Source organism: Prunus dulcis, chromosome 8 (assembly GCF_902201215.1).
Source record: "Prunus dulcis chromosome 8, ALMONDv2, whole genome shotgun sequence".
In the NCBI taxonomy this organism is placed as follows: domain Eukaryota; kingdom Viridiplantae; phylum Streptophyta; class Magnoliopsida; order Rosales; family Rosaceae; genus Prunus; species Prunus dulcis.
This window is the reverse complement of record NC_047657.1, coordinates 1,142,083-1,152,983: the sequence shown is the minus strand read 5'-3', so window position 1 is coordinate 1,152,983 and position 10,901 is coordinate 1,142,083. Positions and strand designations below refer to the sequence as shown.

The window sequence follows — 10,901 nt, the reverse complement described above, 5'->3', positions numbered from 1 at the left end:
GCCCCAATAGCATCTCTCTCCTGTTTTCTTTCTTTTCGTTTTATTATGTGTATGCAGATCAAAATTAAAGAAGGGTCTTTAGTGAAGTTGGTTTGATACATAAGATAATTTTAATTATGATCATAAAACACTCATTTGAAGAATCTTGTAGTTCAGTTAGCTTCATGTGAATTGCTAATTAAGAATGCAGTACTGCTAACCTAGAAAGCAAAATTACATAATAATTTTTTAACTACATATGTATACATACACATTACGCGACACGACCGTATATATGATTACTATTTACATGCCCTTCTTGCTATCAAGACTTTACACACTTGAACAACATATATATATATATATATATATATATATATATATATATATATCCTTTTAAGGACATATAAGCTGCATTACATGGCACATGTATTGCTTTAACAAACTTTACTAGCCAATTAAGGGTTTGCCAGCTTGAAGTTTATCAACTGTGCCCTATATACATTAATATATGTAACCCCAAATGGTTTTACCTGTTGCATCTACCATATAAATTGCTTCCAATGAGAAGCATCATGAGCTAAAAACAGAAAAATTTAATAAATTACTCTATTAGTAAACAATGAAATGGACCTCTATATTTTCCAAAACAAGGTTGTGCTCACCAAACTTCGTTTATAAATACATGAAAAAATAATAAATTAATTAAAATAGATGCAGAGCCATATTCTCTGCACTAGGAGAAATGTCCCTTTAATTAAACCTATAAAGCTGCCCAAATGTTTAGGTCTAGATTAACGTAGTGCAATGGCTTAAACATATTTGTATGTTTAATTTTCTATTAATTATTTTTAAATTTAAATTTAAATATGTGTATGTGCGTGTGAGAGGGAGAGAGAAACAGTTGGGAATATAAGGGTGAAGTTTAATTGTTGGCCAATGACATAACAAGCAAAGGGTCATTTGGCTCTACAGGTTTCATCTACATATTTAGAGGGCTTTAGCTTAATGTGTCGTGTAAAACCAACAAAAGTGACTGCCCATCCATAACCCTAAACCGACCCCTCACTTTCTTATTCCATTTGGTCTTCAATATTTTCTCTGCTATATATCTTTGTGGGCTCGCCATAAGCTTCCCTCCTCTGCTGTAATTGATCATGTCAAGAATAATATTTGTCATATAATATTGTAGCTAGCTACCTTGTCAAACATAAAGCAGCCTCCGTAAAACGTTGCCATGGATGAGTATGGAGATGAAGCAAAGAGTACTACCTGCCCTCGTGGACATTGGAGGCCGGCCGAGGATGAAAAACTCCGGCAACTTGTTGAGCAGTACGGTGCCCAGAACTGGAACTCCATAGCTGAGAAGCTTCAAGGAAGATCAGGTATATATCTAACTATGTTGTGTACTATCTTGTGTTGAGTTGTGTGTTTGTTGTTGTGGTGCTTGACTGTGTTGGGTTGGGGACAACTTTTGGATCTTTTTCTAATATGAAATCTCAAACCTAAAATTCTCTTTAATTTGGACCAGCATAAGCTTCTTTCAACTTCATAAACCCTACATATATAATTTGGGAGGTGATAGACATATATGCTTTTTCCCCTCCTCTTTTTTCTAATTTTGCTATTTTCTTTTTTTTTTTGTGTTGTGGTTTTTATTTTTGAAATTTTTTTGTAGGGAAGAGTTGTAGGTTGAGGTGGTTTAATCAACTAGATCCGAGAATCAACCGAAGGCCGTTTAGTGAGGAAGAAGAAGAGAGGCTGCTAGCAGCACATCGCATTCATGGAAACAAGTGGGCACTGATTGCAAGACTGTTTCCAGGCCGTACTGATAATGCTGTGAAGAATCATTGGCATGTTATAATGGCAAGAAGACAAAGAGAGCAGTCCAAAGTTTGTGGGAAGAGAAGCTACCAAGATTTCTGTAATGATCACTCATCAAACACCTCCTCAATTTCCAACAATTTTGATGTAAGCAGGAAATTTAATTCTCAAGGGGAATTGAGATCTTCATCATCAATTGGGTTTGATCAGAATAGTAGCACTAAGTTCTTCGAATTCCGAAATCCAAATAAAGATAGGACAACAATGTTCATGGACTCAAGGCATACTAATTCTTCCCCTTACAATTGGAACTTTGCTACAATGTCAACAACCTCAAACAACGTCGCATCATCTTCAGTTGGTTTATTGGGAAGGGAAAGAAGAGATTACTTCAACAATGTTAGTTCTAACAACAACATTCCCGGGTGCTCGAAAGGTTCGGATCATCAATTCGTTCATCGGAGAAATAACCCGACTACTTCTTCATTCATGTATGGCAGCTATATAGGTTCCACTAGTGCATTTGGGCTTCCAAATTACAAGAGGGTTAATGTTCCAAGTCCTTTTGGGTGCCTCGGTCTTGGTGATCACATTAATCGTCCTGAGCAACATGGAAGGACATTCAAGAAAGAGTTGGCTAATTTTTGTGACAATGCATCGACATTGGCAAAATGGAGGGTTGCAGCCACAACTAAATTTGGCGACCATGATTGCCAAGATCACGAATCGATCGATCATCACAAGGAAACTCCCTTCATTGATTTTCTTGGTGTGGGGATCTCTTCTTAATAATCGTGCACCAAATTAAGCACATTTAATTTAATCTTTCTCTTTCTATCTATTTTGAAACTTTCTTGTAGTTTAAGAGGGAGAAGGGCATGCAGATGTTTAGGATATATATGTAATAGTTTTAATATATTATGACCTATACATACTCTCTAGTATGTAGTTGCAAGAATCCAAATGATATATTCTCTAGGCTTGAGGCTTTAAGAATCAAATCTTTAATATTTTGTCCTCAAGGATAATAAAAGTTGTTGGTGAGATTTTTATATTATTTGTCTCATTTCAATCAATGCCAGGTAGCAAAAAGGATTAGCATTTCAATTGGTCTATGAATCATGAGGCTTGAAATACTCCATGCAAGCTCTAGCTGCAGCTTGTAGTTGTTGAATTTTGCCTCTTTCTGACAGAGGATTTGGTTTGGTTGCTAGCTGTATGTGTAGTTTTTGGGACAAGTTACATTGATGAACATCAGCAGAATGGCATTTTCATAGTTTTCAACTGGAACCTGCAGGCACCTGCATCTTTTACTCTTTGACCTTTTCACTTTAGCTGTGAAAATCACTTTTAGAAAAATCTCTGCATAATTTTCCAGAAAAGAAGTTCATACTTGTTAAAGTCATCATTTTTTGAAGTCCCATTTTAGGCACACTCTTAAGGCAAGTTGCAAACCCTTACAGCTACTAGTCCTTAACTTATTATGTCTATATTTTCCTTTTTCTCATATGTCCAATTGTGCAATCAAAGCCTTCAAATCTTCTTTGGGATCCAATTTTTAATTTCCTTTTGTTTTTGTTTTTGTTTTTTTTTACTATAAGTTGCATGTGAAGTAAAAAAAAAAAAATAGATGTGTCAGCCAAGCAATTAATCCATATAATGCCATTGAAAAATATAGCTATCAAAAAGAAAGTTTGAAATTTTAAACTTTGCCATCAATATTGAAACTGTACATACCAGCGATGTGATGCATGAATTTCCAAAGAAGACTTGAAACTTACTTTTTGTGTTTTACTCTGAATTCAGTGGGAAACAGTCAGGATTAATTTGTGCACATGTGCCATTTAATCTGTCACAATTTTTTTTTATAGAACCTTTCCTATTGAGAGGGGCAAAAATATATTAAACTCACACACATTACACTGATGCAAGACTCGAACCCATGACATTTCCTGAATATTAAACTCACACACACTACACGGATGCTAGGACTCGAACCCATGACTTTTCCTGAAGAAGCAATTACTTCAAACCACTACACTAGTGAGTCATTTGCTAATTTGCCAATGCTTAATTTCCTCTCTAGAGATATGTAAAAATAAAACCTTACAATATAATTGAACTTATGCTCCATTGAAAATTGGCATAATTTATAGGTCTTCCTCTGAGGTAGCCAGAATTAGTTGCATGATGTTACTGCATGGAAAACCATTTGCTCCCTTAATCTTCTATGTCTTTCTTGTTTTACGACTTAATTAATTTTTTTCAAAAGCCTTTCATTGATTGACCCCTTTACAAGAATGTCTGCTCTGCTCTGGTATATGTATATGTCCATTACATTTTTTTCTTCTCATGTAATATTCATTGAATCAAGAAGCCACCATATTTGACTAGGACAATGTATTGGGATTACTTACTGCTAATCTGATTAGTCATGATTGTTAATTACATCAAGACGGACTTCTATGACTTGCAATTCCTTGGATTATGATTCTTAATTTTTTAATTTAAATACAAAACTAATTTGGGACAATTAAGGGATTGGCTAGGTGGGAAGCCTGTCTTTCCTTTGTTTCCAAACTTGAGGAGCAACACTCTAACTCTAACCGCGGGACTCAGTCAAATGAAATTGTAACAAAGCAAAGACATCCACCATCAACCACACAAAAGTATAGCAATTTCTAGAACTCTCAACTTTTTCTTTTCCCAACTATTTAACCCTAAATCACAATAATTTTTTGTTTAAGTGGGGTCGCCTTACTCAATTAGCAAAGCAATTTACTTGGTAAGAGTTTAGATCTTTTCTTGAAGAATCTTCCCCTCGAAGTTTAAAAAATAAATATAAAACAAATTGTTCACATAGCATGAATACGGAAAAAATGTCAAATTGACCAAAAAATGATCGGAACTAGAGGAGTGGAAAAATTAGCGACAAAATGATGTTGTGTTTATAAAATTAATAAATGTATCGTTGTTTTAATTTTTAGTTACCAACTGATGTAACATGTGATATGACAATTTCTTATTTACTATGAAAACAAATCTAAAATAGAGCTCAAATAAAAACAAATGAAATAATGTCAAATTAGTTCACATGATTGCAATAAAGGTTGCCCTCGTTTGCCAATTTAAGCCTCGCCCTTGAGAATGTGCTGTACAATTTGCATTCCTCCTCCCTGCGGATTCTAGGCTTTTTGTAATATTTGTTGTATAACTCGGCCAAGGAATGTCTTGGGCTAGTTTTCTCGTATTTGGGCCTCTGGCCTTCTTTTGTACCAAAACAAATAAAATAACAATTGGTGTTGTAAAGAAGAAACATGTGGAGCCCACATTTATGGGGCCCACAAAGAAATTAAGCAAAGAATTTGGAGGCTGCACACTCACGGATATGTATTGTAGAATCACGGGTGTCATTTACAGCTGCCTATAAATAGAGAAGGAAGAAGAGAGAAAGAGCGGGCAACGGAAGAAAGAGAAGAGGAAAAGGAAAGGAAGAGAGAGAAGAAGAAAAGGAAAGGAGAAGAGGAAAGAAGAGGGTAAGTGAGCAGAGAGAAAATTCAGTGAGCCACACATATTGTAAACACTATTGTAGCTCTATTATTTTATTTAGTGAAAAGGTTACTGCTGCTGCTCTCCGAGGACGTAGGCATAGCCGAACCTCGTTAAATACTGTGTCTCGTCTACTTTACGTGCAGCTCAAAATTCGCACATATCTCAGGTTATTTTATAACACGTTATCAGCACGATAGTCTCTCCTTTTATTTTTGAAAATTTTCAACTCAACACTATGTGGTTATTTCTCTGTCTCCTCTCTGTCATATGTCTACTCTCACTTTACTACTACAACGACATGCAAACTTTCTTTTTTGTGTTCTCACAATTTTTATGTTGCTTAATCCATGCTTGTTTAATTTACTTCTTTGTAACGTAATTTGTAATTTCTAAGTTATTTAATCAGTCCTGTTATTTTATGGTGGTGTAATTTTTACCCATCGCGTTGTAATGCAAATTATTGTAATAAAATGATGGTATGATCTTAAAACCCATCTATTATATCTTGAATAGTGGTGCAATTATATTGCCCACACTATATAATATATTATGCACTTCATATATGTATGGTGTAGGTTTATTACCCATACGGCCATATTTATTTAAAGGGTGGTGCGGGTTTATCGTCCACGTCTTTGCTTAAATGTATGGAGCAGAATTAGTGCCCATACACGCACATTTACTTTACCACACATTTAAGGTATGGTGCGGGATTAACGTCCATACTAGCAAATTAATACACCTGAATATTTTTATCATCAATTAATATACCTGAATAATGAGGACCTGAAATTCCTATTAATAAATGGCTTAATGTCCCAGATCTCAAGCCTAAAGTTTTGGATGGCAAATTTGGCAAAACTAGAGTTTGCTGCCTTGGACCTTTCCGGGGACAACTATTTATCATGGGTCTTGGATGCCAAAATTCATCTACGAGCCAATGGCCTCGGACAAACAATTGTAGATGAGAATTATGCTTCGCCTGAAGAGAATGCGAAGGCCATGATCTTTCTTCGCCGCCACATCCATGAAGCGCTGAAAAGCGAATATGTGGTGGTTGATGAACCGTTGGTTCTGTGGAAAGCTCTAGGTGAAAGATACGATCACCACAAGACGATGACTCTCCCAAGAGCTAGATACGAATGGACCCACTTGAGATTTCAAGATTACAAGTCAGTGTCCGAGTATAACTCTGCTATGCACAGAATTACCTCATTAATGAGGCTATGTGGGAAAAATATATCTGAGGAGGATATGCTCGAAAAAACTCTGAGCACTTTTCATGCTTCAAATGTCCTCCTTCAGCAGCAATACAGACATAGCGGTTTCAAGAAGTACTCGGAACTTGTATCTTGCCTCTTGTTAGCTGAGCAGAATAATGAGCTATTATTAAAGAATCACCAATCTCGCCCAACGGGATCAGCACCACTTCCTGAAATAAATGCTGCATCTCAGGAAGTGAATGCCACTTCATCTCGTGGTAATATCCACAAACGTGGGCGATGGGGCAAGCGTGGCCACTGGCAAGGAAATAGAAAAAATCGTGGTGCTCGTTCAGAGGGTCTAGGTCCAAGGAGTGGTCCATCCACGAACGGCAAAAATGCATCCCGTAATAAGGGAAAGGCACAGATGAGCCATGTGCCTAGAAATGTTAAAAGCACTTGTCACAGATGTGGTGCAAAGGGACATTGGGTGCGCGCATGTCGTACGCCCAAGCATTTGGCGGATCTCTATCAAGCTTCACTTAAGAACAGGAAAGTGGAGATAAATTACATTGATCATGCTCCGCCAGCCACAGATGGCTCATAAGAAATATCACGTCAGCTAAACAAGACGCATCTAGATGTTTCTGATTTTGTTACTAAAAGAGGGAATGAAGGTTATGAGTCCGAATTAGATTAAATTCCTTAATGTACTATTTGTATTAGCTATACTATTTGTATTAGCTGAAGTGTTGTTTAAATTTCAATCCAATAAAAGTGGTAATGTTGTCTTCTTTATTGATTTCAGCTTATTTTACTTATTTGGTGGCATGGATATAAATTATGGATGCCCTCAAAACAAAGGCTATGGCAGAGATATTTGTCTCGCAGACAGCGCAACTACTCATTCGATCCTTCAAGATCGGAAGTATTTCTCAAAATTAATGCTTACAAAAGCAAAGGTAACAACCATATCAGGTCCTGCAAATCTGATTGAAGGTTCAGGAAGAGCCCAAATTATGTTACCAAATGGAACAATACTGTCCATTCCAGATGCTTTGTATTCATCTAACTCCAGAAGGAATCTATTGAGTTTCAAAGATATACGTTTGAATGGCTACCATGTTGAAACAAAGAAAGAGGAAAACATGGAATATCTTTGTATTACCTCCAGTGATACCCAAAAGCGTATACTGGAGAAGCTTTGTGAGCTCTCATCGGGGTTGTATTACACAACCATACGGACAATTGAGGCACATAGTATCATGGACCAAGAGTCCACTGGCTCAAATGCTTTTAAGCTTTGGCATGACAGGTTGGGTCATCCTGGATCCACCATGATGCGCATGATCATCACCAACTCTAAAGGACATCCTTTATTGACTAAACACATTATGTTATCAAGTGACATCTTTTGCCGAGCTTGTTCACAAGGGAAGTTGGTGATCAGACCATCACAACCAAAGGTTGATGTTGAATCTCCATTATTTTTGCAGAGAATTCAAGGGGACATTTGTGGACCTATTCATCCCCCATGTGGACCATTTCGGTACTTTATGGTCTTGGTGGACGCATCTACCCGATGGTCACATGTTTGTCTTTTATCTACTCGGAATATGGCATTTGCTAGGCTTTGGGCTCAGATAATTAAATTACGAGCCCAATTCCCAGATTATCCCATTAAGTCAATCAGACTCGATAATGCTGGTGAATTTACATCTCAGACTTTTGATGACTACTGCATGTCACTGGGCATAGATATTGAACATCCTGTTCCCCATGTGCATACTCAAAATGGCTTGGCAGAAGCTGTAATTAAACGCCTTCAATTGATAGCACGCACTTTGCTAATGAAAACAAAGTTGCCAATTTCTGCTTGGGGATATGCCATTTTACATGCAGCATCACTTGTGCGATTGAGGCCCGTTGCCAACAATCAATGTTCTCCAATACAACTCGTATTGGGAAATCAACCAAACATTTCACATTTAAGAATTTTTGGGTGTGCGGTATATGTGCCCATTGCACCACTGCAACGTACTAAGATGGGCCCTCAACGCAGATTGGGAATTTATGTTGGTTTTGATTCACCATCTATCATCAAATACTTGTAACCCCTGACGGGTGATATTTTTACCGCACGATTTGCGGATTGTGATTTTGATGAGACAATCTTCCCACCATTAGGGGAGAAAAATCTGTGTCTAAAGAACAAGGCAAACTCATTCCTGAAAAACGACATGAATTATCATGGAATGTATCCACATTGTCTCATCTCGATCCTCATACTGCTCAATGCGAAAGCGAAGTGAGAAGGATCGTTCACCTCCAAAGTATTGCAAATCAGATGCCAGATGCATTTAATGATGCAGCAAATGTGACAAAATCTCATATCCCAGCTGCAAATGCACCCGCACGGATTAATGTCCATGATGGACAAAGCAATGTGCCAGCAAATGGTTCATCTGCTGCACGCCTAAAACGTGGGAGACCACTAGGCTCAAAGGATTCAGTCCCTCGAAAGAGGAAGTTGATGGACAAAATGAATCCAAATGAAATAAATAGAGAGCCCACAATTCATAATTCAAATGCCCCTAAAGAGGGACAGGTACTTCTTGACAAGGAAAACTTCATTGGTGAGACAAGTGCACCTAAAGTGGCAACCGTACCTGAAAGTCAAGAAATCTCCATAAATTATACGTCCACTGATGAATTGTGGAGTAGAAATGAGATGATCATCGATGATATATTTGCATTCTCAGTGGCTGCTGAAATCATAAAAGATGATGATATTGAACCATGCTCTATTAATGAATGTACACAGAGGCAAGATTGGCCTAAGTGGAAAGATGCAATCCAGGCAGAATTAAATTCTTTAGAAAAAAGGAGTGTTTTTGGACATATTATTCCAACTCCACCCAATGTGAACCCTGTAGGTTACAAGTGGGTATTTACAAGAAAGCGTAATGAGAAAAATGAGATCTCAAGGTATAAAGCGCGACTCGTTGCGCAAGGTTTTTCACAAAGACCTGGAATTGATTATGTGGAAACGTACTCTCCAGTAATGGATACAATTACATTCCGTTACCTAATAAGTTTGGCGGTTTCAGAAAAACTTGAAATGAGACTCATGGATGTCATTACCGCATACTTGTATGGAGAATTGGATACAGATATATACATGAAGGTTCCAGAAGGATTCAGGTTGCCTGATGCTGCCATAAACAAACCACGGGGCATGTTCTCAGTTAAATTGAGAAAATCATTATATGGGCTAAAACAATCTGGACGAATGTGGTACAATCGTCTCAGTGAGTATTTACTGAAGGAAGGATACACAAATGATCCTATTTGCCCATGTGTGTTTATTAAGAAATCAGAGTCTGGATTTGCGATAGTGGCAGTTTATGTCGACGATATGAATCTAATTGGAACTTCTGAAGAGCTTCAAAAGACTGTTGATTATCTCAAACGTGAGTTTGAGATGAAGGACCTTGGAAAGACAAAATATTGTCTTGGCTTACAAATTGAGCACAGTGCTAATGGAATTTTGGTGCATCAATCAACTTATACTGAGAAAGTATTGAAACGGTTTGGCATGGATAAAGCCCATCCACTTAGCACTCCAATGGTCGTTCGATCGCTTGACACTAAGAAAGACCCATATCGTCCAAAAGAGAATGAAGAAATGGTCCTTGGTCCAGAGGTACCATATCTTAGTGCAATAGGTGCTTTATTGTACCTAGCACAATGTACCAGACCAGACATATCATTCTCAGTAAATCTGTTAGCAAGATACAGTTCTGCTCCAACATGGCGACACTGGACCGGCATCAAACATGTTCTACGATATCTTCGTGGGACAACAGACATGGGGTTATTCTATTCCAGTGAATCGACCAACGCCCAGAGTATTATTGGTTATGCTGATGCAGGATATCTCTCTGATCCACATCAAGGACGATCACAGACTGGATATGTATTTACATATGGAGGAACTGCGATCTCATGGCGGTCAACAAAACAAACATTAGTGGCCACATCTTCCAATCACTCAGAAATACTTGCCCTCCATGAAGCTAGTCGTGAATGCGTTTGGTTAAGATCGGTAATTCATCACATCCGAAGCACATGTGCCCTACCTTCAACAACAGACACTCCAACAATTCTGAATGAAGACAATGCAGCTTGTATTGCCCAGATCACAGGAGGATATATCAAGGGTGACAGGACCAAGCACATATCACCAAAGTTTTTCTATACACATGAGCTCCAGAAAAGTCAAGAAATCAAAGTCAGACAAATCCGTTCAAGTGATAACCTGGCAGATCTCTTCACTAAATC

At 37.7% G+C, this 10,901-nt stretch overlaps 2 protein-coding genes across 2 annotated transcripts; both read left to right on the top strand.

Moving 5' to 3' along the window:
* The first annotated feature begins 967 nt into the window (after positions 1–967).
* Positions 968–2,767, top strand: LOC117637702 (transcription factor MYB52-like). The gene is made up of 2 exons (XM_034372679.1): positions 968–1,364; positions 1,658–2,767. Exons 1-2 carry the CDS (start codon positions 1,217–1,219, stop codon positions 2,590–2,592), a joined length of 1,083 nt encoding a protein of 360 aa, XP_034228570.1. The 5' UTR covers positions 968–1,216; the 3' UTR covers positions 2,593–2,767.
* A 3,431-nt stretch (positions 2,768–6,198) lies between these two features.
* On the top strand, positions 6,199–7,164 carry LOC117636893. Its single transcript, XM_034371613.1, has 2 exons — positions 6,199–6,527; positions 6,672–7,164. The coding sequence occupies exons 1-2, from the start codon at positions 6,199–6,201 to the stop codon at positions 7,162–7,164; spliced, it is 822 nt and encodes a 273-aa protein (XP_034227504.1).
* The last annotated feature ends 3,737 nt before the right edge of the window (positions 7,165–10,901 follow it).

Excerpts from the sequence above, each read along its gene's own strand:
- LOC117637702 (XM_034372679.1), top strand. The coding sequence starts at position 1,217 with ATGGATGAGTATGGAGATGAAGCAAAGAGTACTACCTGCCCTCGTGGA. Across the intron at positions 1,365-1,657 it reads GAAGCTTCAAGGAAGATCAG|GGAAGAGTTGTAGGTTGAGG; the intron begins GTATATATCTAA and ends ATTTTTTTGTAG.
- LOC117636893 (XM_034371613.1), top strand. The coding sequence starts at position 6,199 with ATGGCAAATTTGGCAAAACTAGAGTTTGCTGCCTTGGACCTTTCCGGG. Across the intron at positions 6,528-6,671 it reads TTGAGATTTCAAGATTACAA|ACATAGCGGTTTCAAGAAGT; the intron begins GTCAGTGTCCGA and ends GCAGCAATACAG.